The sequence below is a fragment of the Dreissena polymorpha genome, chromosome 16 (assembly GCF_020536995.1).
Source record: "Dreissena polymorpha isolate Duluth1 chromosome 16, UMN_Dpol_1.0, whole genome shotgun sequence".
NCBI lineage: Eukaryota > Metazoa > Mollusca > Bivalvia > Myida > Dreissenidae > Dreissena > Dreissena polymorpha.
In genome coordinates, this window is record NC_068370.1 from 40,938,187 (window position 1) to 40,959,780 (window position 21,594).

The window sequence follows — 21,594 nt, forward strand, 5'->3', positions numbered from 1 at the left end:
AACACAATAAGTAACATTATTTATTACGTATTAGTTTACTTATTTAAATAAAAGTCCTATTTGGAACATAAAGATGGGTCAGCGTTGTTTGTAACTTTTTATTAGAAAGGGCTCAACAAAATCACACCTTTAAAGGAATTCGTCTTTTGAAATATCTATATATCTTTTTAAAATGAATTTTGCTGAATCCACTGAATTGGTGATAAAACATACAATAGCGAAATCTATAACAGCAATCGCGGTTCAATAATCTTGAGCTCTGGGAACAATCTCCAGACATCCAGGTTATTGCGTGTCAAAACACATAAACTAACATTTAATGCCCTTATTTCAGTGAAAGTTAATGCCCTGGACGGGTACTACATTGCCGGGCTACTACTGCAGGCCCGGCGATCGAACTGCTCGGACCCCGGACCTGTAGGCATCTTTGATCTGTCTAAGGCAGATAGCTCAACGGTCCAAAAATTCAAGACGATGGAATGCATGGAACGCAAAGATGTGAGTTCTAGTGTTGTTGTCTTTTATTTGGTCGGAAGAAAATGTGTGTTGTTAGATGCTATTTGTGTTCAATTTACAAACGCCAGCGTGTAAATATGGCTTCGTTGTAATAACGCGAAATTAAGCTCTAAATTCGGTCTGATTCGGTTAAAGTTCTTAAGCGTGATTTCTTTGCAAGAATTCGTTTCTTTGGGCAAAGTTAATAATTGGAAAAACTAGACTGTGTCGCAAGGAGAGCAGTGATGCGATTTCTGTGCTGATGACATACTATTGACGCGATTTAGTTACAAAAACGTGTGCCGTAAGGCGAGGATTATTTGATGGCCAGAACGCTTTTCATGATTTTGGATGACATCTGTTGCACGTGTTAAGGTCAATTTGCGATTTAGTTGTAAGGAAATGCGACTTCTTCATACGCATAAATGTACAAGTGTCACATTGCAAGGAGCTTAAATACCGCGGTGATTTTTAAAGCCTCTTTAACACTCAAAATCAACGAAAATTTCGTAAAGTATTTCGTAAAACAAAGTTAACACCTAAACAATTAGTGTTTCTTAAAGAAATAGTTTCAATTTCAACGCTAGATTTGGTATGATTACATAGATTTTTGTAGATACAAAATGCTAGTTTTTATTTATTTGTGACACAATTAATTCCATTTTAATTTCCCGCAAATATATCTATTCATACGTCACACGAACACTAGTGTTCATGTGTCGTTTGAATAGATATCGTTGCGGGAAATTAAAATGGAACTAAATATGCAAAACAATATTAAAAACGAGCATTTTGTATCTACAAACATCCATTTTACTAGACCACATCTTGCGTTGAAATTTCGGCAATTTCCATAAGAAACACTGATTTTTAATTGCTTAAGTTTTTTTTACGAAAAATTGTACGAAAGTTTCGTTGATTTTGAGTAGTAATGTTACTTTAAGCTATTTGCATGTAAGAATTTTAGGAGTGCTTGTAACTATTTATAGATACCTTGTGACGCGTCGAATTTCAGATTGAGTACATGATAACTTTTATTTTGTATTTGTCGGCATAATATCTGATCTTTTCGAGATAATGGGTTTGCTCTGAACACAGGTGCTATTAACCACAGATCTTTCAATAAATAAGATAATTGATAGCTATATTAAAGTGATATTATGGGCATTTTTCGCTGTTGAATTGAGCTAAAAACAATTAACAGGTCAAAAGAGTAAGTTAAAATGTGGTTACAGAACAATTATCTGCAACTCATCTTGTCACCAGTTGTTTATAAAACTATATTTTATATTATATATTTTACGTGACTCACCCAGTCCTGTAAGCCGAAATGATCCGTAAAAAAATTGTGTCTTTGTGTCGTATAAACGAATCTGCACTAAAACTAAATTTAGGTTCACATTGTACATGCGTGATCAGTTGTCAAACGAAAGTACGGTTGATATTTAAATGCATGATTTTTCTGTTTCCGGGATATTGTTTTAGAACGTAAAAAGTTCTATACGTTAAAGTAAGTCCATACTTTCACGTATACAAACACGTAATGTATTTGAGTATTGGGAGTCAAACTGTATAGCCTGACACTCAGGAGGACGTCTACCTCCCTACAGGAACTCCTGGTTTTCTTGTGGAAACTCCCGAGTTTACTGGTTGTCTGGATACCTGGATCTAGGTTTAGATCATGGTAGAGCAGAAAGGAATCTTCCGTTGCAATATAGCTAGGAAACTGTCGTTTCCACCATCTATTGGAAAATGAAAAAAAAAGTCCTCGCTAAGACTAACACTTGCCTTAGCTTCTTAGGTCCTGACCATCAAAATTCACGTCGAAAATCAAGGTGGGATTCACTCTGGAAATCTCGTTGGACATCACTTGAAAATCACGTTTGGCGCCATTTGTAGCCGGGGTTTGAGTTTATAACTTAACCTGGGTTTTACGTTCCAAGCTTTGAATACTATAAAGTATAAATGATGAAAATGATGGCCTGAAACATGAATAAGAATCATACTATAATTGACAAATGACAATTATAATAACAATTTAAATAATTCATTGTAATACATAATAATGTGCAATACAATACAATTACAATTCAAGAAAATACAATTATATAAAATAATATGCAATACAATGTAATTTAAGAAAATACAATTATATAAACATAGAATAATGCACTCACCAGTGACCTTAAGACTTGTAGAAATTGGCAATTGGAAAAAGCCTACTACCCCTTACAAGGTTTTACAAACAAGTGACCAAATGTTTAGTTGAAATTAAAAATTATATAGACGACCATGAAATCATCTCACAATAAAAGCATGCACTGTTAGTTATTAAACTCACTCATACATCACAAAGTATCTCTCACACTGAACTTCTCTCAGTCTTGATTGGGTTAGTATTGTTAGAAGGATAAGTGTCAGAGTGAATACCCTATTACACAGAGAATATGTATGTTTTAATCATATGTACAGGATATGCCGTCAATATATCTCTGTTAAAGGATAATCGAATAATGAAGCGGCATTAATGGCGACTTTAAACGTCGATGTTAACAGTTTGATCCTCCTCCCTTCACCATCATCATCCTCCTCATCATCCTCATCATCATCATCCTCATCATCATCCTCCTCATCATCATCCTCATCATCATCATCCTCCTCATCATCATCATCCTCCTCATCATCATCATCCTCCTCCTCATCATCATCATCAATAATCATCAGCATCATCATAATCAATCATCATCAGCATCGTCATCACCGTCATGGTCATCATCAATGTTGCATACAGTGTCAAAGTTAAGGTAAGGCGTGTGACACTCAACTAAAATAAAACCGGAAAAAGTTTTTAAAAGAGTGATTTTTTAATTCGTGCCTAGTTCTTTCATACAGATCATATGTAACTGTTCTATTTTAATACGCGTTCTGCTTAGAATGCTTATAAATAAAATGTGCGGCTATGTGCGTGAATACGTGCACACTGTTCACTTTATATTTCGCCAAAATCGAAGGTTTTACATAAATTTAAATAAGAATTCGGATAATTATATAGTGACCTTAAGAATATTTCAGGAACTTGCAATGACTAGACATTTGACGTCACTTCATTCGTTCGATCTTAATGCGGATTCGTATGCACACACTCACCGAGTTTACATACTCAATATTGCTAAACGAGCACAATTTCTTGCCATTAAAAGTCGTCTTGTATCGTGATAACGTTAATATTATATAAACTTCATTATTAAAAACAGTGTTTTCATACATGTAGGTGCAACAAGATTCTTGTACTTGCATTGTTATGTATTTTCTAAATTCGCATCTACATACGTAACTATGCAAGCATATGCACGTGTTTGTATTGATCTTATCCGGTGGACAAGTATATTAGAATTAATGTTAAGGGGCCGTCAACCAGATTTCACGAAAATAGAAAAGTTATACAATACTGTATCTTTTTACAATTATTAGTGTATAAATTTAAAATATCACGGCTGGTATATTACATTTCTTGACAAAATTGTTTAGTTTTCATATTTTCAGTATATTCGGTAATAACATTTTACTGGGTACCAGGTAACTACCAGTTAACTATAAATAACGCAAGTAGATTGATCATCATCGTCACGTGGTAAACCCAGGAATGAAAATTGTGCATGCGTAGTAAATTGTATATATTTTATATATAAAATGATCAATCTACTTGTGTTATTTATAGTGTTTATATCGTTATGTCAACTATTTTAGCAAGTACTTTCGATTTCACATCGCGAAATTTTATTACCGAATATACTGAAAATATGAACTTTTTTCAAGTAATGTAATATACCAGTCGTGATATTTTAATCGATATAAACTAACATTGAAAGAACTTTTCTTTTTTCGTAAATCTGGTTGACGGCCCCTTTAAAGATGAACATGGTGAGATATACAAATAGTTACGTCCATAATACATACAGAAAGGTGATTTTGGCAATTTTTTGAAAATGCATCGCCTGCACATCTTGTGGCAAAATGAAATAGCTCTACATTATTACCCATCATTCAACTTGAATTCACACACATGTCAGTTGAGAAGCGACACCTGTTGACATAACGCCTTTTGAGGCTAATTTAACGCTGTCTAACTTAGTAGTCTTACTTAAATTAAATAATTCATCTCGGTAAGGAGGAGCAAAAGAAGTAATAATTGTATGAACAGAACATTAATAAACAGATTAAATGCTGAGAGGTAATTAATTACAACACCTATTATCGTGAATAGTTTCATATTAGTTAATTATGGCCCTTAAGGAACACCACCGGCGCTGAGTCATCCATATGTCAACTCCTTTGTTTCTCGAAGGTATTGGTATTGTGAAGGTGGGACAAGTAATTATTTTTCTTGTCATTGCTGGTCTTATAAATGTTGTTTTGCAACAACTGGCTATTATTCTAAAGTATGGTATTTTTTAGCCTCAATTGCTCTTCGAATAATTTTTCGGTAAGTGATGTTTAGGAATGTGAATTGTTTGTTGACGTCTCAAACAAAACATGTCTCATTTCAATAAGCAACGATTATTATTGTAGATGAGAACAAACCTTCCTTGCAAATAATATCAAACCCAAATTGTCCGTATAATTGGAAAAGAAACCGAATAAAACAAATAGGTTATCATTGGAAATATAACGTTCAATTAATTGATATAAATTAACCCGCGCTCTGTGTTTAAATAACTAATATTGAGAAAGGAAAACAACTGCTTTTTCAGAAACAGATTAATGTCTATATGTTCCTGACAGGAATTAATGAGCTGTTGTTTCAGAAAGAAAATACATGGACGGGAATATTTTAAACAAAATGCACTCCTTTTTCAGACAGATCAAAGTGATATGTTATGGCAGATGTAAAATATAATTCAGTTTAATCTAAAAATCTGTGCCTTGATTGAAAAAATAAACAAATATGGTCGTTATAATTCATGACCCATTCATATGCATTCAGTTAAACTTGTGCGACTTACAGATAGGAGAATATGTGCTGTTCAAATAATAAAGCAGTCTCTATTGATTTCAGAGCGCAATTACACACACACGCGACACGTCATCGCATCCTGTACGAGAGACGGTTTTCTCCTTCTTCACACCCGCAGCCAACGTGGGTCACTTCTATTTCGTGTAAGTTTAAGACATATTAATGAGGTTTGTTTTGAACCAGCATCGTATTTAGAAGGCATCACTCTTTGTTTACTCAAGTTTGCGAATTAAGTATAAATTGGCAGATTTTTAATATCCTTTTCGTATGAATTAAACTTCGTCTTATGACTTTCCGTCTCAACGGTATTGACACTTACTTGTCGTTTGGCATTAACTTTCAACTGCTTGATGGTAGGTAATATAAACCGTTAAATACATATATATTATGTAACACGTTAGCGTAAAAGTCTAACAACCTCATATCACACGTTTAATAAATCCATACTTTATTATACTCTGCCGTTGAAGTCTGAAAACAGCACATTTATAAATATTTTCAGCGCCACCATTGTCAAGACAAAAGACATATTCTGGACGGGTGTCACATCTGACGTCATACGGAAGCACGAAAACAACACGCCGCTGATGACGTGCCCCATGCGGACCCAGTATGACCCGCACAACATCAACACCACCCCTGGACCTTACGCCACCACCAAGAGTCCCCATAGCGGCAGCACATACCCGCACAACAGAAACACCACCCCTGGACCTTACGCCACTAGCGTGTCTCTACTGTTTCTAGCGACTTTGTTGCACTTGGTGTATTTATCATAAGAACGATGCACGACTCTTTTTTCAAGAAGAACTTCAAATAAGTATACATTTTTGGAAAAGACTGACCATTTTTTGCATGAAAATACACTGTAATCACATGCAAAATGAGCCTATGTATTCCAAGCTTTGTACTGATTGCGTGCCCTTTGTAGGACTTTGATATACGTTGCTACTATGGAACCTTTTTCTGCCAGTAAGATTTAATGACTTGAATGAGAAAATACACTGTATGCACGTGTATATGTAAATGCGTTACTGGTCCAGTGGACTCGATTTGATCCTTTGAATATGTTTTGGTTTTATAAATATGATAACGCGTAGAATTGTATACATTGTTTAACATGTACATTTGTATTGCGTACAACATATACACAACTATCACATTAATGCAAGTTTTTTTTTTGGTCAATGAGTTGTCCCTGGATTGTTAATTTCTGAACTACTGCAAAGAAGAAACTATACGAGGCATTTATAACATATGCACTTCAAGAGTCAGCAAGGTGTTGCAAGAAAGTAAAATAGTACTTTTAGCAAAATCACATCTTTTTTGTTCATTAGTTTTCACGCAACCACCGCACCGGCCAATTTTCTTTCAGCAAAACAAACAATATAATATTATTATAACATCTCTCGCGCGTAATTTAAACACTAGGGCTTCTTTATTGATGAATCTGTACAAGTATACTGGCATTAAAGAGAGATTATACGATTTTGTCAAAAAAATATTAATTTATATTAAATGTGTAAAAAACTTATTATATATATATAATATATCAATATATATTAAAATAAAAGTTAAGAAGAACATGTGTCGAAAAATGCGAAATAAGCCAGATATTAAATTCTGAAATCGAAAATGTCTGTTCAGTCGAATTCGCCAGCATTTAAATCACGCATGTACGATGTGAATCTAAATTTAGTTTAACGGTTCATTTTAAATTCCTGCAACGATATCTATTCATACGACACACAAACACTTACTACTGCTTCGGTTATTGTAGGAAAATATGTACGAAATATCTTCGTCACAATCGGCTCGGGGCGCTAATTTGTCTTTGCTGCATTTTATGAAATTCGTCTTCAATGTATAATTTTCTTGCATGTTTTGTGTTATTGCAACATATTTTATCAATATATTACAATTAAACTTATCTGAAAAAAAATCATATAATCTCGCTTTATGTTTGCTTGTGAACTTGCGCACTTCCATATTTTGGTTCGATTTTTGTACAAACGCTAGGATGGTTCTTTAACAATTGCATATATATTTCCTAACGTGCAGCACGCGTAACTGAAAAGTAGGGATTCTAGTGTGATGAATGATGAAAAAAAACTATTGTTTGAGCTTTTGCACCTGTCTTTTTGAACGCTTTTTATATATTTGTTGGCAAACTGGGAATAAAGGGAAATCCGTGTGTTGCTAACTCTAGTTAGAATAACACTTGCACCTTAAATAACTATAGAATCGTAAAAACGAAATGTAACCAGCGACCTAAGTGGAGAACAGATACTTTCCATGTCAAGTTTTAAACCTTACCCATGAAAACGATTACTGTTTGGATGTAGTATGAAGCATAAGTATGTCCTTAAATATCAACGTGCAAAAGATTTCATCAGTAAATATGTTAAGAAGAATAAAGCTGTAATGAAAACTGAGTTGACCATTGAGCCTCTGCAGACCTTTAAGGCCATCAATAATCATATAAAGCGCCATAAATATGTAAACCAAATTTTGTGATAATTGTTGTAATATAATAAGGGCGTTGTTTTTTTTCGGTCCAACAAATTAAAATACACATGGACAGGGAAAATAATTGACAGACAGGCAGTCACAATTCAAACATATAGCTTTAAGAGTATATCCAAATTTGTATTCCTCTTTATAAAGTACTTATTCATTCATTTCACCATCAACTTGTTTAATATCTTTAGGGAAGCTGAACTGATCTTTTACCGCTGATGAAAGTTCCGTCTTAGGATTATCAGTTGTCTCCATCAAGACATCACATCTATGACTCAATCTCGACGATACTTGGTCAGTATGTATATGGTCACAATACCAGTTTATCTTAGAGTAGCAAACTGTTGCAACTAAGACAAGACCATATGAGTCGTGATCTGAGAAAACTGGGCATAATGCATATGCGTAAAGTGTCCTCCCAGATTAGCCTGTGCAGTCCGCACAGGCTAATCAGGGACGACACTTTCCGCCTAAATTGGATTTTTGCTAAGAAGAGACTTCATTTAAACTAAAAATGTCATAATTTTTGCTAAGAAGAGACTTCATTTAAACTAAAAATGTCATAAAAGCGGAAAGTGTCGTCCCTGATTAGCATGTGCGGACTGCACAGGCTAATCTGGGACGACACTTTACGCACATGCATTATGGCCAGTTTTTTCAGAACGCGACTTATATTAATTCCTCAATATTGACGAAACGCTTTACTTTCGTTCTTGACACCATCTACGTTTAGGTCTGGTGATATGTCCACAAAATAATACACATTGACAGATTGTTCATCAGAAAAGGTTTGAATGTAGGTAAAAGGGGGCTTACCGTTGCTATGTAAGCTGCTTAATAAAATGTTAAGTATGATAATGGCAATTTATTTTCTGGAATACAATACAATGCAAAGTATTCCATTCATACAACTGAGACAAAAATAACAAACATCATAATTGCTTCCATGATTTTAATCTTATCATCGTTACACTGTCAAATATCGTGAGGTTATTATACTTTAAATTTACAAAAGTCAAGCAATACATTAAATCAAGTAAAAAACACAAAAATGCCACAGCCAAACAATTCATTAACAATGGAGCAACATATCAAAGACTACTTTAGTCTTTGCAACAAAACAGGTTGACGTCATTCAAACCGGTATCATCGCCATTGCCGATTGGCGGTTCCACCCTTGTTTGAATCCCACAAATACCCGAGTTCTCCGGGCACGTGGTACTCCAAGCCCAGCTTCCCCATCCGGTCCTTCCCGGCGCATGGATCACTACATCTCTAGCCGGGTCCCTGCCCTCCAAATCGTTGCACTTGAACTGCACGTCGTTCGCCGCGGTGTCGTCATTGTGACCCTCGGTAAAAGTGGTAACATTAAATGCAGCGTTAGTCCTTCAGTATAAAAATATAAACTTCTTTGCTAGTTTAAGTTTTATTTATACGAAGTATACTAATATAACACTTTCTGTCTTTGATTGCATATTAGCGGAATACGATGTATTTGTATTAAGAATTTAGTAATAATATACCTGTGATGGCTCAACTCTAAAATTAAACTGGACCATGATTTGCACATATTCGATGTCATCATGGGGACAATACACAGGGTTGTACCAAGAGCCAAAATTCCCAACTCCGGAAGTGATGTCACCACCAAATGTACCGTCGAGGTGGGCACAGACCAGACTGATGCCGTTGAGGGCTGTATCATCATGGTTTCCCTGAGATTGTTCAACCTGTTTATAAACGGACGGCACTTTACGCACATGAATTATACCCCATTTTCACAGAGCGCGGCTCAAATATATATAGGCGAGTATGATGCGATAATCATTTAAAGTTATAAGACTTAACACATGCTATCTTTTTTTCTTTCAAACGGTTTTAGACTTTATACATGTTTAAAATTCGTTTGCAATGTATTATTATCAATAAATATCTGTAAATGAAGTTTTTTTTTGTATTGTTTTATATTGATCACCGTTTGTTCTACACACATGACCATACAAATGCGAGAAATGTAATAAATCGGTATATCGTAATCATATTTTTACTGAAATAATTAAATTAGGATACCTTGATTTTATATCCAACAGCGTATGTCGATCTTGCACAATACTGCGGTTCAGCCCACGACCCGAAGCCTCCACCGTTGCTGGCATGAAGGGTGGCTACAACTTTTCGAAATTCTCCAGGAAGAAGGTATCCACACACAACAGTACATGAAAACAACCCTAGCATTACAATCAAAGAGAATGTCGCCATTGTATTCTTGTCGATGTTCACAGACGAACACGTATCACGTGAAATGATGTAAGTTGTTTTAAGAGTCGAGCGTGGTGCTGATAAGAAATTAGAACATCCTGTCAACGAACGAACCAATATACAATTCGAAATTGTTTGTCGATACATAATATTTATTTTCATGGCAAACTGAACAGATCTATTTAGCAGTTTAAACTTCGCAACAATTTAAAAACAGCGGACTTAATGCTCAATGTGATAAAAAAGAACTATTTGTTTTATGATTTACATAATTATAAGGCCAGAAAATACAAAATAATGCCCCACTTTTGTGGAATACATGTATAATGTCTGCTTAATGGGTTCTTATATTTTCATCAAATCTGGCTTATCATGCGTTGTTTTTCTAACAATTTTATACAAACTAAATAGAGAATAACAAGTTACTGTCCCATCGTTTTGTAATATATCAGGCGAGGCTTAGAATAATACAACGGCGAGGCTTGCCGAGCCGTTAATTTATTCGTGCCGAGCCTGATATATTACCAAACGATGGTACAGCAACCTGTTTTTCTGTTTATCATACCGCATTTTCCTAAAAATCCGCAAAATAATCAATTTTTTATATTTAAAATGTACGGATCCCCGCTGATTTTGCTGATCCGGATTTTACACGTTGACATACATGTAGCAACGGCGTTCGAAAAGACGACACGAATAATCGTTTATTTTAAACATCGTAGGGAGAAAAAAAGTTGTTTGCACTACGAATGGCAAGAGTACACCCGCTTTTATTATAGACGTCTTGAATTGGAGATCAGGAATGGACTGCAGAGACAAATTTAATCGAAGAACACACTTCACCGAATAGTTTGGAGACGCCATTTTGGAGATGTGTATTGACATTGACATTTTAATGATGGTGTCAATATTGACATAAGCGTGTTACATCGTTTGTTTAAATAGTTGAGGATTAGCATACAGTTATCATTTGTCTTGACTTTCTGTGCAACACTTTCGAGTGTAATGACCATATCGATATTTAAGATTTATTGTTGTTTTGATGACGTCATTTAACTTCTGTAGTGCGGGCTGTGCCTATGGTGATTAAAAAACCGTTTTGTGATTTATGACTTTAAACTAGAATAAAATAGGTACGTTCTTGGTATCAAATTGTTTGTTTTGTTGAACCTGATTCATATTGATAGAAATTGATGAATTTATTGCAAATCCCACCTAACTCCAAACATTGACTTATATAAAAACTTCCTGTTGACCATGATATAAAACAAATATATCAGGCAATGTTATATCAGGCAGATATCAATGCGGTGGTATGATAAAGTTGAATATTTAACCAAATGTCGAACATAGCATCCATATGTCGTTACCAATATGCATGATTATGCGACAGAGAAGTTATCTTTTTTAAGTATGTATGTATTACGCTACTATCTTAGAATATTCTGTTAGCGGGATAGAATTCGCACGTGCCAATAATATCATACTTGTTACCCTTGTTTTGAAACACAACGCTACGCAAAAGCAGAATGTGGTATAAAGACTTCATTTTTCACCCAATATAAACCATACATGCCTCATTGTTTCTATCCATTCGATTCAAAATGAAGAAAAATAAACAAGAGCAGTCAACACATACCAGTCGTTGAGTGTCAAAATTGTGTATGCTAAAAAATATGTATGCTACAAAATATGTATGCTATAAATTACAATTCTTTTGAGTAACACTACACGCGACTTGTTTTCTATAGACAAAGAAGGAAATCAAGTGTGGGTTATTCTGCAATAATGTATGGGCGGAGCTTAATATTTCGAAAATAGTTCAGAATAAATAACGAAAATATTGAAGTAAAATGCACGTGCTTAAACCAGCTCTAAGAGAAATGTTATAAATGTAGCATGTATATAAATGTTATGAAACAACAAAATGTATATTTGGTGATTAGTGGCATAACCACGCCCACAAAGAATGTTATTTGTTAAGAAAGGTCATTTAGAAAACATTTATACCCGCATTTATAGCATGTAAGGTTTTCAGAAGCATCAATTAACATGACGTCATTTAGTTTCAACGATTTGTGTTCTCAATGAAAGTGACGTCATTTGCAAAATAGTTATGAATGAAAACGACGTCATATGTTTGTACAATTCAATGACGTCACTAAATAGTGAGCTTTGTACTAAGAAGGGCGGAGTATTGAAACATATAGTTCACGTCCAAAAGCTTGAACCAAATCAATTAGAATCGTGTCAAAATCGAACTCATATATTTCTATGATGGTTTGTTGTCGAATAACCCACGGTAAGGAGTACAGATGCGTGTTTTCAAATCACTCGTGCTTCGCACTCGTGCTTTCATTCCCACGCATCTATGCTCCTTACTGTGTGTTATTCGACAACAAACCATGATAGAAAAATATTAAGAGTGCATAGTGTCATGTGTTCTTGTGCGAAGCACTCTCAACGTGTGGAGGGGTTTACAAAAAATATTTCTTACAATGGCATATGGAGTCAGGTAAAAGTGAACAGTACAAGGGCCGTCACTTTTTGAATATTTACTCTTCATGTTGTAATATAAGTGTCTAATGCCAAAACTAAAATGCATGAAACTTTTTAATAGTTGAAATCTTGTGTATAAAATTTATCGTACTCCTAGTCAGCAAACGTGGAAGCAGTGGTAACTTCAATTTACACTTAAAGCTATGTAGAACATTATAAAAAATCTTATTACAAACCTCATGTTTGCTTTCGAAATAACTTTCACACAGATGTTTCTTTTATGGAATTCTCACAACTGGCAAAAATTGTATACATGGGCAGTTTGAAGACAGCAAGCAAATGCCCTGTAAACAAATTTATGAAAACGAGGTTATTTTACTCATGATGCTATTCATAGTCAATTGGAAGACAGCAAACAAATGCCCTGTAAACAAATCTATGAAAACAACGTTATTTTACTCATGCGATCAATCCACCACGGTCCTAGTTTTGGACTGAGATTAAGATATTTCAAAACATGTGAATGTCATATTTTCCGCTTTGTAGAGGACTCCAGAATTCAATAATAGAAGCAAAATTGTCCGTTTTGATATTTTTATTTAAATGAAATTTCACTTTCACTGAGTTATAATACTGGAAAATATACCATACAATACAGTTAAACCAATAAATATTTGACAATAAACGTGTCATACAAGTTTAATTTACAAGCAATACATTGATCGGACGCCACACATTTTTGAATAAACACTATTTTATTTGTTGATTGCACCCGCACATTCCATTTCGCCTCGCATCCGATATTTAGGAGATTTACCTTGTTCAGTTTGAGTAAGCCAACATTTATTACGACATTTACTGTTGTTTTTTTTTCGTTAAACAGTTATAAGTACGCGAAGTAAGTATTCAGTAATTCAAAATAATGTCTTTGTGAGAATTTTTTAGCAAATGCACTTACGTCTGTCTATCCCTTAAATAGGATACACATCTTTGTTCATTTTTTTCACTTGCTCGCGCAAATGATTTTATAATAACTGATAAATTTGTGGTTCCCTAAGCTAACAATTAAAGGCGGCACAAATGTTGCAGACAAATTTATAATATATCAACAAACAATATCTGAGATCACTGAATGCATTTTACAAACGAACAGAACAATCAAAGTACTGGAAGTACTGGTGTGACTATGCTTTTGAAGAGGATGGATATAAATAATCAATTTAAGTTTATCTATATCACCACAATTGTGTATGTTGATACGAACATTTGGGTACGATTAAAAAATTGGGTACGAAAATTTTGGGTACGAAAAAAAATTTGGTACGAAAAAAATTTGCGTACGAAACATTTTTGGTACGAAAAAAAGTTTAGGGGTACGGGGAAGAAGTACCCGTGGGTAACATGACCCATTGAGCGAAACTGGGAGGCGGGTCCCATTCTTGTTCATTAAGTATGGAAATACCTTCATGATGATTCTCGAAAGTAGGTATGAGCACATAGCCGGGCCATGTGAGCTCAATCGTATGAGCACTTGACTATCCGAGTTCGCCCACGAACATATGGATAAGTTAACTAAGAGCGAAATGACCTTATACATGTATATGCTGAAATCTAACAATCGAACGAAATATCAAACATGGTATGTACACTTAGGTGGTTGTGTAATTTCTGTTATAATATCGTATTCAATGTGTAAATTTTAAATGATTGTGCCCGCACTTGAGTTTGTTGCCTTGTTTGAGTCTATATGCGCCTAGGCTGCACCCATTGTGTGTATTTGTGTTTTTCCAAGGTAATGAGTTACCTCCGCGCTGAGGCTGCATAATGTTGGGACCCGGAGTGTGTCCAGCACTCCTATCTAATAAGATTAGATTGACGACAGTTGGGACGAATTTTGAATGATAGCTGCAATTTCCAGCTATTTGTTTTGTACTGAAAAACTTTTTAATTTTATATATGGTCAAATGCTGCGGGGGGATGAGATTACCCGGAAAAAACACCTGTCCGGAATGGTGACCACAAAACAGACAAGATATAACATTGCGCCGGGAGCGGGAATCGAAGCGGTGTCGTAAAGGTGAAAAAGCGAACATCCTTACCATTGCGCTAGCGTGACGGACAATTACGCTAACCAATGTTATTTTATTTATATATATCATAGCAGTGCAGCGTTTACAATTTGCAGGTTCGATATTGTTCGCATTCTTTAGTTTTGTGATCACGTAAAAAGTTAATTTTACATGTTTTTATTCGCAATTTATTTACTAAATCGAGAACAAATATCAAACAAAATAGAGAAAATATATAGTTGTTTCATTGGTCCATAAAAATAAAATGGATGTAAAATTTCTAATTTGAAATTAACGTTCTGATACACTTATTGAATCTGTTTCCCCATGATATGCTGTTCTATTAATATTTACCTTTATCAACACGAACGACAACTCTGCTAGGAGAATGTTATCAATGAAAATCAACGAGCAATCTCCTACGCAGTGGCGACTGCCATGGGAAGTAACTGAAAAATCGAGTTATCTCAATCGGACTGGCTCGGTCTTTTACATAGGTCGCCATAGTGATTTTTTTTACTGGTTATCATACCTGTTCCAGCATCGTCAAAAAACTAGAAATAGGCACTCCTTTCGACTGGACTACGGAGGGATACCCAATATGTTTAATGGAACGTAGAAAACAGGCTTATGCAGGCTCGCTTAAATGTTGTCTCAGTCTTAAGTTTAAAATACAAGAAGTTTTTTAGAATGTCTAAGTTTTGATATCGACAGATACACATATTGGCGGCGTATTATTTATTTTTATGTCTTCTTTTATAATGTACATATTTAACATGGATTAAACTTGGTGTCTAAGGTGTGGCATGTGCAGTGGCATATTTTGGCGCCGCATGCTGTATTTGTCTTTCGTATTAAAAAATTTCTGAAGATGTTTTACGTACATATATAACACGGATTAAACTTGGTGCAAAACAACATGATAAATTAAAAAAAAAATGCTAGAAATGTTTTTCTCGTGCCAGTGATAATAGCCAAACGAATAAGTAATAAATTTGTGTTAAGCCGTCTTAATTACAATAGAAAGGTTTATGAACAATTAATACCATTTTCTTATTGTTAATAAATGTAATTTACAATTATAAATGGATGAACTTACACAAGATGACTGAAAGTCATCGATGATAAATGAGTCGCCTATTCAATCAATACGATCAATATCTAGTTCTGATTATATAGTTTTTTTCTTGGGCTCATTTTTAGATTTGTCCTCTACAAATATGTACTTATCACTATTTACAATTGCGCGTTACACAGGCCAGAATTCGTATTATTCAGACGACCAATATGTCAACTCGCTCTTCAATTGCCACAGAAGACGGCAATGGCGTAAACTCCGCACGAGCTCCACGTGGTACCTGCAATCAATGGCAGATGATACCATCTATAGTTACTCTCTGTTTTCAATTTGTCCACGGAGAACGCTTGTATCTATTATACTTAAATGCAATGATCGTGTCGCACGCAGAAGTCTCTACAGGAAGTAATTTCCTGGCCATCCGGAGCAAAAGTGGACCGTTACATGGCTTAAACATAAAATCTGATTGCGGACGCTGCATCTATTGATGCCGCAAAATGTAATGTGTGTAACCAATCAGAATGCCAAAACATGTACACATACATTGCAATATGCTATAAGGTAAAGAATCAAACTTTAAATTGCTCAAACAAAACAAAATAAACATTTAAAATGTGTGACCTTGACAAAAGACATCGAATACATATTAACAAATCCATTAAGTCTCTATAACGCTCAAAATCAACGAAAATTTCGTCAAGTATTTCGTAAAAAAATAGTTTACACCAAAGCAATCAGTGTTTCTTATAGCAATAGCCACAATTTCAACGCTAGATGTAGTATGATTACATAGATTTTGTAGATACAAAATGCTCGTTTTTATTTATTTGTGACCAAATAAATTCCATGCTAATTTCCTGCGAATATATATATTCATACGACACACGAACACTTAAATGGTACCATGTTAAAACCATAATGAAAACGAGCATTTTGTATCCACAAACTTCTATTTTACCAGACCACATCTGGTGTTAAAATTTCGGCAATTGCCATAAGGAACAATGATTTTTAATTGTTAAGCTTTATTTTACGAAAAATTATACGAAATTTTCGTTGATTTTGAGTCGTTATGTTACTTTAACGGCGTGCAAACCATATGCGCTACTCAATACTCATCATTTATTACATGACAATATATATAAGAATTTTCAGTCCAGTGTTGTGTTTGAAGTTGCTAAAATGAAGTCATGCATAGTCATTTTATGGCCTTTACTGTTTGGTTTACTTACACGTGAATTCAATATCACTGGGTTATTTTTGTAATCATGATTAGGCGTAGCAAACATCTCATGTTACAACATTCCATATTACTTTATCTTAATTATGCTTGCATACCACTAAAACACGGGACCCTATTCGAAAACAAACAAACACATTTATAACACAATGACGACTAACACAATGGCGACAATACAGAGTGTAACATTCAATGGCGCAATCACCATCCGCGCAATAATGCCGCAAATAAGTTAATATCAAAGAATGTGTCGATAAAGCGGGCCATTTGAACCGCTTGATTAAGTAAGTCCATCACGATGCTTATAAATGTAAAAGCGGGAATGAAAACAGATATTGACAATTTATTGAATATTGATCCCCAGAAGAGTTGCGATGATATGTCTATTGATAGATTAAATTGCGCTTTTTTAAGTTCCGATTACAACATTGATACGTGTGCAAACCGTATATATATTTACTATTAGCAATCTTGAATGTAGTGTTAATCAAATGTCATTGACTTGCGAACAATTTTACGCCGTTACGTACAAGTAGAACTAATAATGAGTCTTTGGCTGCATCCTCGATGTAGTAACCGTAGAAAAAAATCTGCATACTATAATTCGATAAACAACTCAGCAAACATTTGATATCGGTTCAATATCGGAACGATATAGATTTGCATATCGGCCGATATATACACCGTCTTTCCATCGCAATTTTCCGCATTCTGTTGCTTCTGTTGAACCCCCTTTTACTGTCACTGAGCTAAACCAACAATTGCTTTTAAACTTATAACTCGTGGAAACTGAAGGCCACCACATTTAACTTATTTATTTACATTTGTGTTTTCTTCAGTCTGACTCATCGCATCAATATAATGTTTAGTTTAATATAAAACACATGTACAAACTAATGAACGCATTACTCAATTTAAAAGAAATCAAATGAAAAGACAAATTCGAAATATTTGTGTTTAATAATTAATTATCATCCCGGAAACAATTGCTTACTCCTGCTGGGGATGACAATGGATTTTGAAATCTGAATTAATTGTATTTAAAATGACATATAAAGGATTTTTAATTCATCAATAAAAGGTCATTGTAAATAGCAGCTATAAAGATCATCCAGAAAGCAAACATGATATTTAATAAATATACTGTTCGCATTAATATTAGTTTCTAACATTTGAAATTGTTTTCAACATAACTAAGTGTTAGATAGTTTAGCTATTTGCATTCACTAATACATATTTATGATGATTTATATCTGTTGTACTTAGCGATTTTCTGAATAAATACTATCCGAACGTTCAAAGTTCCATTTTAATCATACGTAAAACGATATAAAGTACAACGGTATACACGTTGTAAGACGTGACAGGACCATTTGCGCGTCTCACTTGATACCGTTGTTTACAACGAATATTGCCAGGAGAAACACAACTTTTATTGGCTGATGGCCGTTGTCATGGGATCTTTTGAGAGCTTTTCGATTCAGTCCGTAATCATAAACCGAGAACATATCCTAACTAGTGCGTGAAACGACGATGGAATCGAATTCCGGATTGATACTTTTTTACTAAAAAAATGTTCAGTATATACCTGATGTTGTTATTATTGTTTAGATTATGTAGTTTTAAAAAAGTACAAAAATATAGTTATATGCAAGCGTGAGTTTGAATGAAAGAAATAAAGCGCGAATCGGGCATAACAATGTTATATCAAACTTCGATGGATCCATTAAAAAACAACTTAATAAAAAATCATTTGTATTCAAACAAACTTTTAATTTAACAGCGGCATTTTAAAATCCTTAGATTATAGAATTACTTGAACAAAATGGAGTTACACGTTAGTGACAGTAACGATAATTTAATAAAAAATGAGGTATGTAATATTGATGTCATTGAATCAGAAACCTCATTTAACACGGACTTTAATTCCCCAATGACGCTCGGACCTGGTATGTTTTCAAATCCAGTTAACAAATCCCTTTCGAATTTACTAGAAAATGCCAACCAAGAAACGTCGAAGAAATCGCTTAATCATGCAAATGGCGATCCAGTAGTTGTAAATGAAAAATCCAAACATTTAGAAAATGATACAAAAGAAAATTCGAAATCTGGTTTTGCTTATCACGAAGCGAAAACTGAGCCCCACGTGGATTCAAGTTCCGTTACCTCAGGTTCGAACTCTACCGGTCGGCATGACCACGATAGGGTGGTAAATTTGTGTATTCGAGGAGAGTGGATTATACTCGACCAACATATGCGGAACATCCGGCGAGGGCACCCGAGCCTGTCTAAACCGGATCCGGTGAGTAAACGTTAAATCGTTGTCAATCCATTAGTCTCGTTTTTACTCGTTACGATGAGTTTGCTCATATTGGCATTAGTTATTTTATATTTCATTAAATATTAAATCTGAAAATTAGCTTTCATAACGGTGTTTGTGACAGTGTTTAAAAATATGCTGAACCACCTTTAACGGTTCTAAAATGCTAGAAAGTTATAATACTGGGTAGACGTGTTGTCAGCGTGCATTTGAATTAAAACTGTCTGTATCATACAAAACATTCACACACAAAAACGAAATACATAGACGGAATTATTACGTTTAAATACACATGTATTAATTGACCATTGCTAATATACATCAGATCGAGCGTCTAAAAACATAGAAAATCTGTTTAAAAACGAGCATATGAGCCGCATTCTGAGAAAACTGGGCATAATGTATGTGCGTAGAGTGTTGTCCCAGATTAGCCTGTGCAGTCCACACAGGCTCATCAAGGACGACACTTTCCGCTTTTATGGTATTTTATGTTTCAAGGAAGTTCTTCCTTACCGAAAATCAAGTTTAGGCGGGAAGTGTCGTCCCTGATTAGCCTTTGCGGACTGAACAGGCTAATCTGGGCCGACACTTTACGCACATGCATTATGCCCAGTTTTCTCAGAAGGCACTCAATTATGTGCTGTTAATGTCAGCAATTAAATTTGATTATAACATCAATACATTAGTATGATCGATGATTATAAAATAAAACATATGCAGTTATGCACTATCTTACAATGGTTTCATTTATCAAACCATGTTTATTTCTATGAAATTCATAACGACCAAGTTTTCTCTGATAACGACCATTGTAATCGTATTTGTTACTGAGAAAAATGTGTGTGTGTGTGTATGTGTCTTAGGGTAAAGAAAAGTGTTTAACTCCTTTTAGTCTGCATGTATTTTGTTAATGAAAGAGTTTTTGTCTGTACACAAGACACTTTTTAGATTTAACATAATTCTCTCTTTTTCTGACACCACATCTTCAGAACGGTTTTTCTAGTTTTTTTAAGCACAGTTTAATCTGTTTTGAAAAAGTATTACTGAGATCCTAATAACAATTATGTTTCTCTAGTTTAAATACAAATATTGCATAGTAAAATGTTTTTGACATGTTAAAATACATGTATGCTATTCCATCAATTTGATTGTCTCTGTTTTGCTCCTTAGTTACGTGTAATTCTTGTTTATACAGATACGATATATATATACAGTTTATTTACGACTTAGGCATATACAGCTTTATATCTTAAAGCGAGTATATACAATCTAATAACAGTTTACATATGTACATATTTGTGTATCGGCGAACAATTGGTCGCTTAACATTTCATTGGCATAAGCAATAAACGAATAAGAGTTTCATACTAAGATAGATAATATTACTTATTAAACAGTCCACGTTCATACTCATGTATTGGTTTATGTTTAAGGAAAAATGGTTTGACATTAAACTCGCACATACTTTATTTAATGTTTTGTGAATAACTCTGGACCATGTGTGATACTTGAATTCTTACAACTTGGTTGCATTCTCGATAAAATGCATTTACCGTTCAATTCCATCGACCACATTTCTTTTTATTAACGAGCGTTTGTTACGTATGTAAGACTATGTTAAGTGTTTTGTTTTATGTATTTTTTTTTTGCGAATGGTAACCTGGCGTTAGTAAAGGTCCAAATTATACAATAAGGCGTGTTGTGCTTCTGGAGAAGCTCTATTTTCACATTAATTCTGTTTAATTTAGTTTAATTTAGACCTTTATAGCTTTTAAATATACCATTACAATAACATAAATAAAAAATATTCTCTAGCATTTACAGCCACGTTATAGTGAGCCATGTACTTGATTAATTCAAACATGCAATTGGGTCAATTTTGATTATATACACGTTTATAGTATAATAACTTATTGTCTTCAAAACAAACAAAAAACAAAGTAGTCATTTAACAATATATCATACAAAACTCTCCACGCCATTTGAGTCGAATGATGAATAATTTTATATTGAATTTAAAAGAAGAACAACTTAACATATTTTCCTGAATACACAATTAATAAATTATTCAGCTCAAATCTAGGGCTCTAGTACACTTCT

General features: G+C 34.3%; 2 protein-coding genes across 5 annotated transcripts in view; one reads left to right on the forward strand and one right to left on the reverse strand.

Moving 5' to 3' along the window:
- LOC127861982 (vitelline membrane outer layer protein 1-like) overlaps positions 1-6,616 on the forward strand; it is a 162,371-nt gene extending 155,755 nt beyond the window's left edge. For all 4 annotated transcript variants that reach the window (XM_052400808.1, XM_052400806.1, XM_052400810.1 and 1 more), the window contains 3 exons: positions 335-498; positions 5,552-5,652; positions 6,012-6,616. In XM_052400808.1, the coding sequence (XP_052256768.1) occupies positions 335-498; positions 5,552-5,652; positions 6,012-6,288 (542 nt within the window). In that variant the 3' untranslated portion in view covers positions 6,289-6,616. The remainder of the gene's footprint in view (positions 1-334; positions 499-5,551; positions 5,653-6,011) is intronic.
- A 2,350-nt stretch (positions 6,617-8,966) lies between these two features.
- On the reverse strand, positions 8,967-10,360 carry LOC127862880 (vitelline membrane outer layer protein 1-like). The gene is made up of 3 exons (XM_052402131.1): positions 10,100-10,360; positions 9,553-9,759; positions 8,967-9,378 (listed from the first exon to the last, which is right to left on the reverse strand). Exons 1-3 carry the CDS (start codon positions 10,286-10,288, stop codon positions 9,133-9,135), a joined length of 642 nt encoding a protein of 213 aa, XP_052258091.1. The 5' UTR covers positions 10,289-10,360; the 3' UTR covers positions 8,967-9,132.
- Between the last annotated feature and the right edge of the window lie 11,234 nt (positions 10,361-21,594).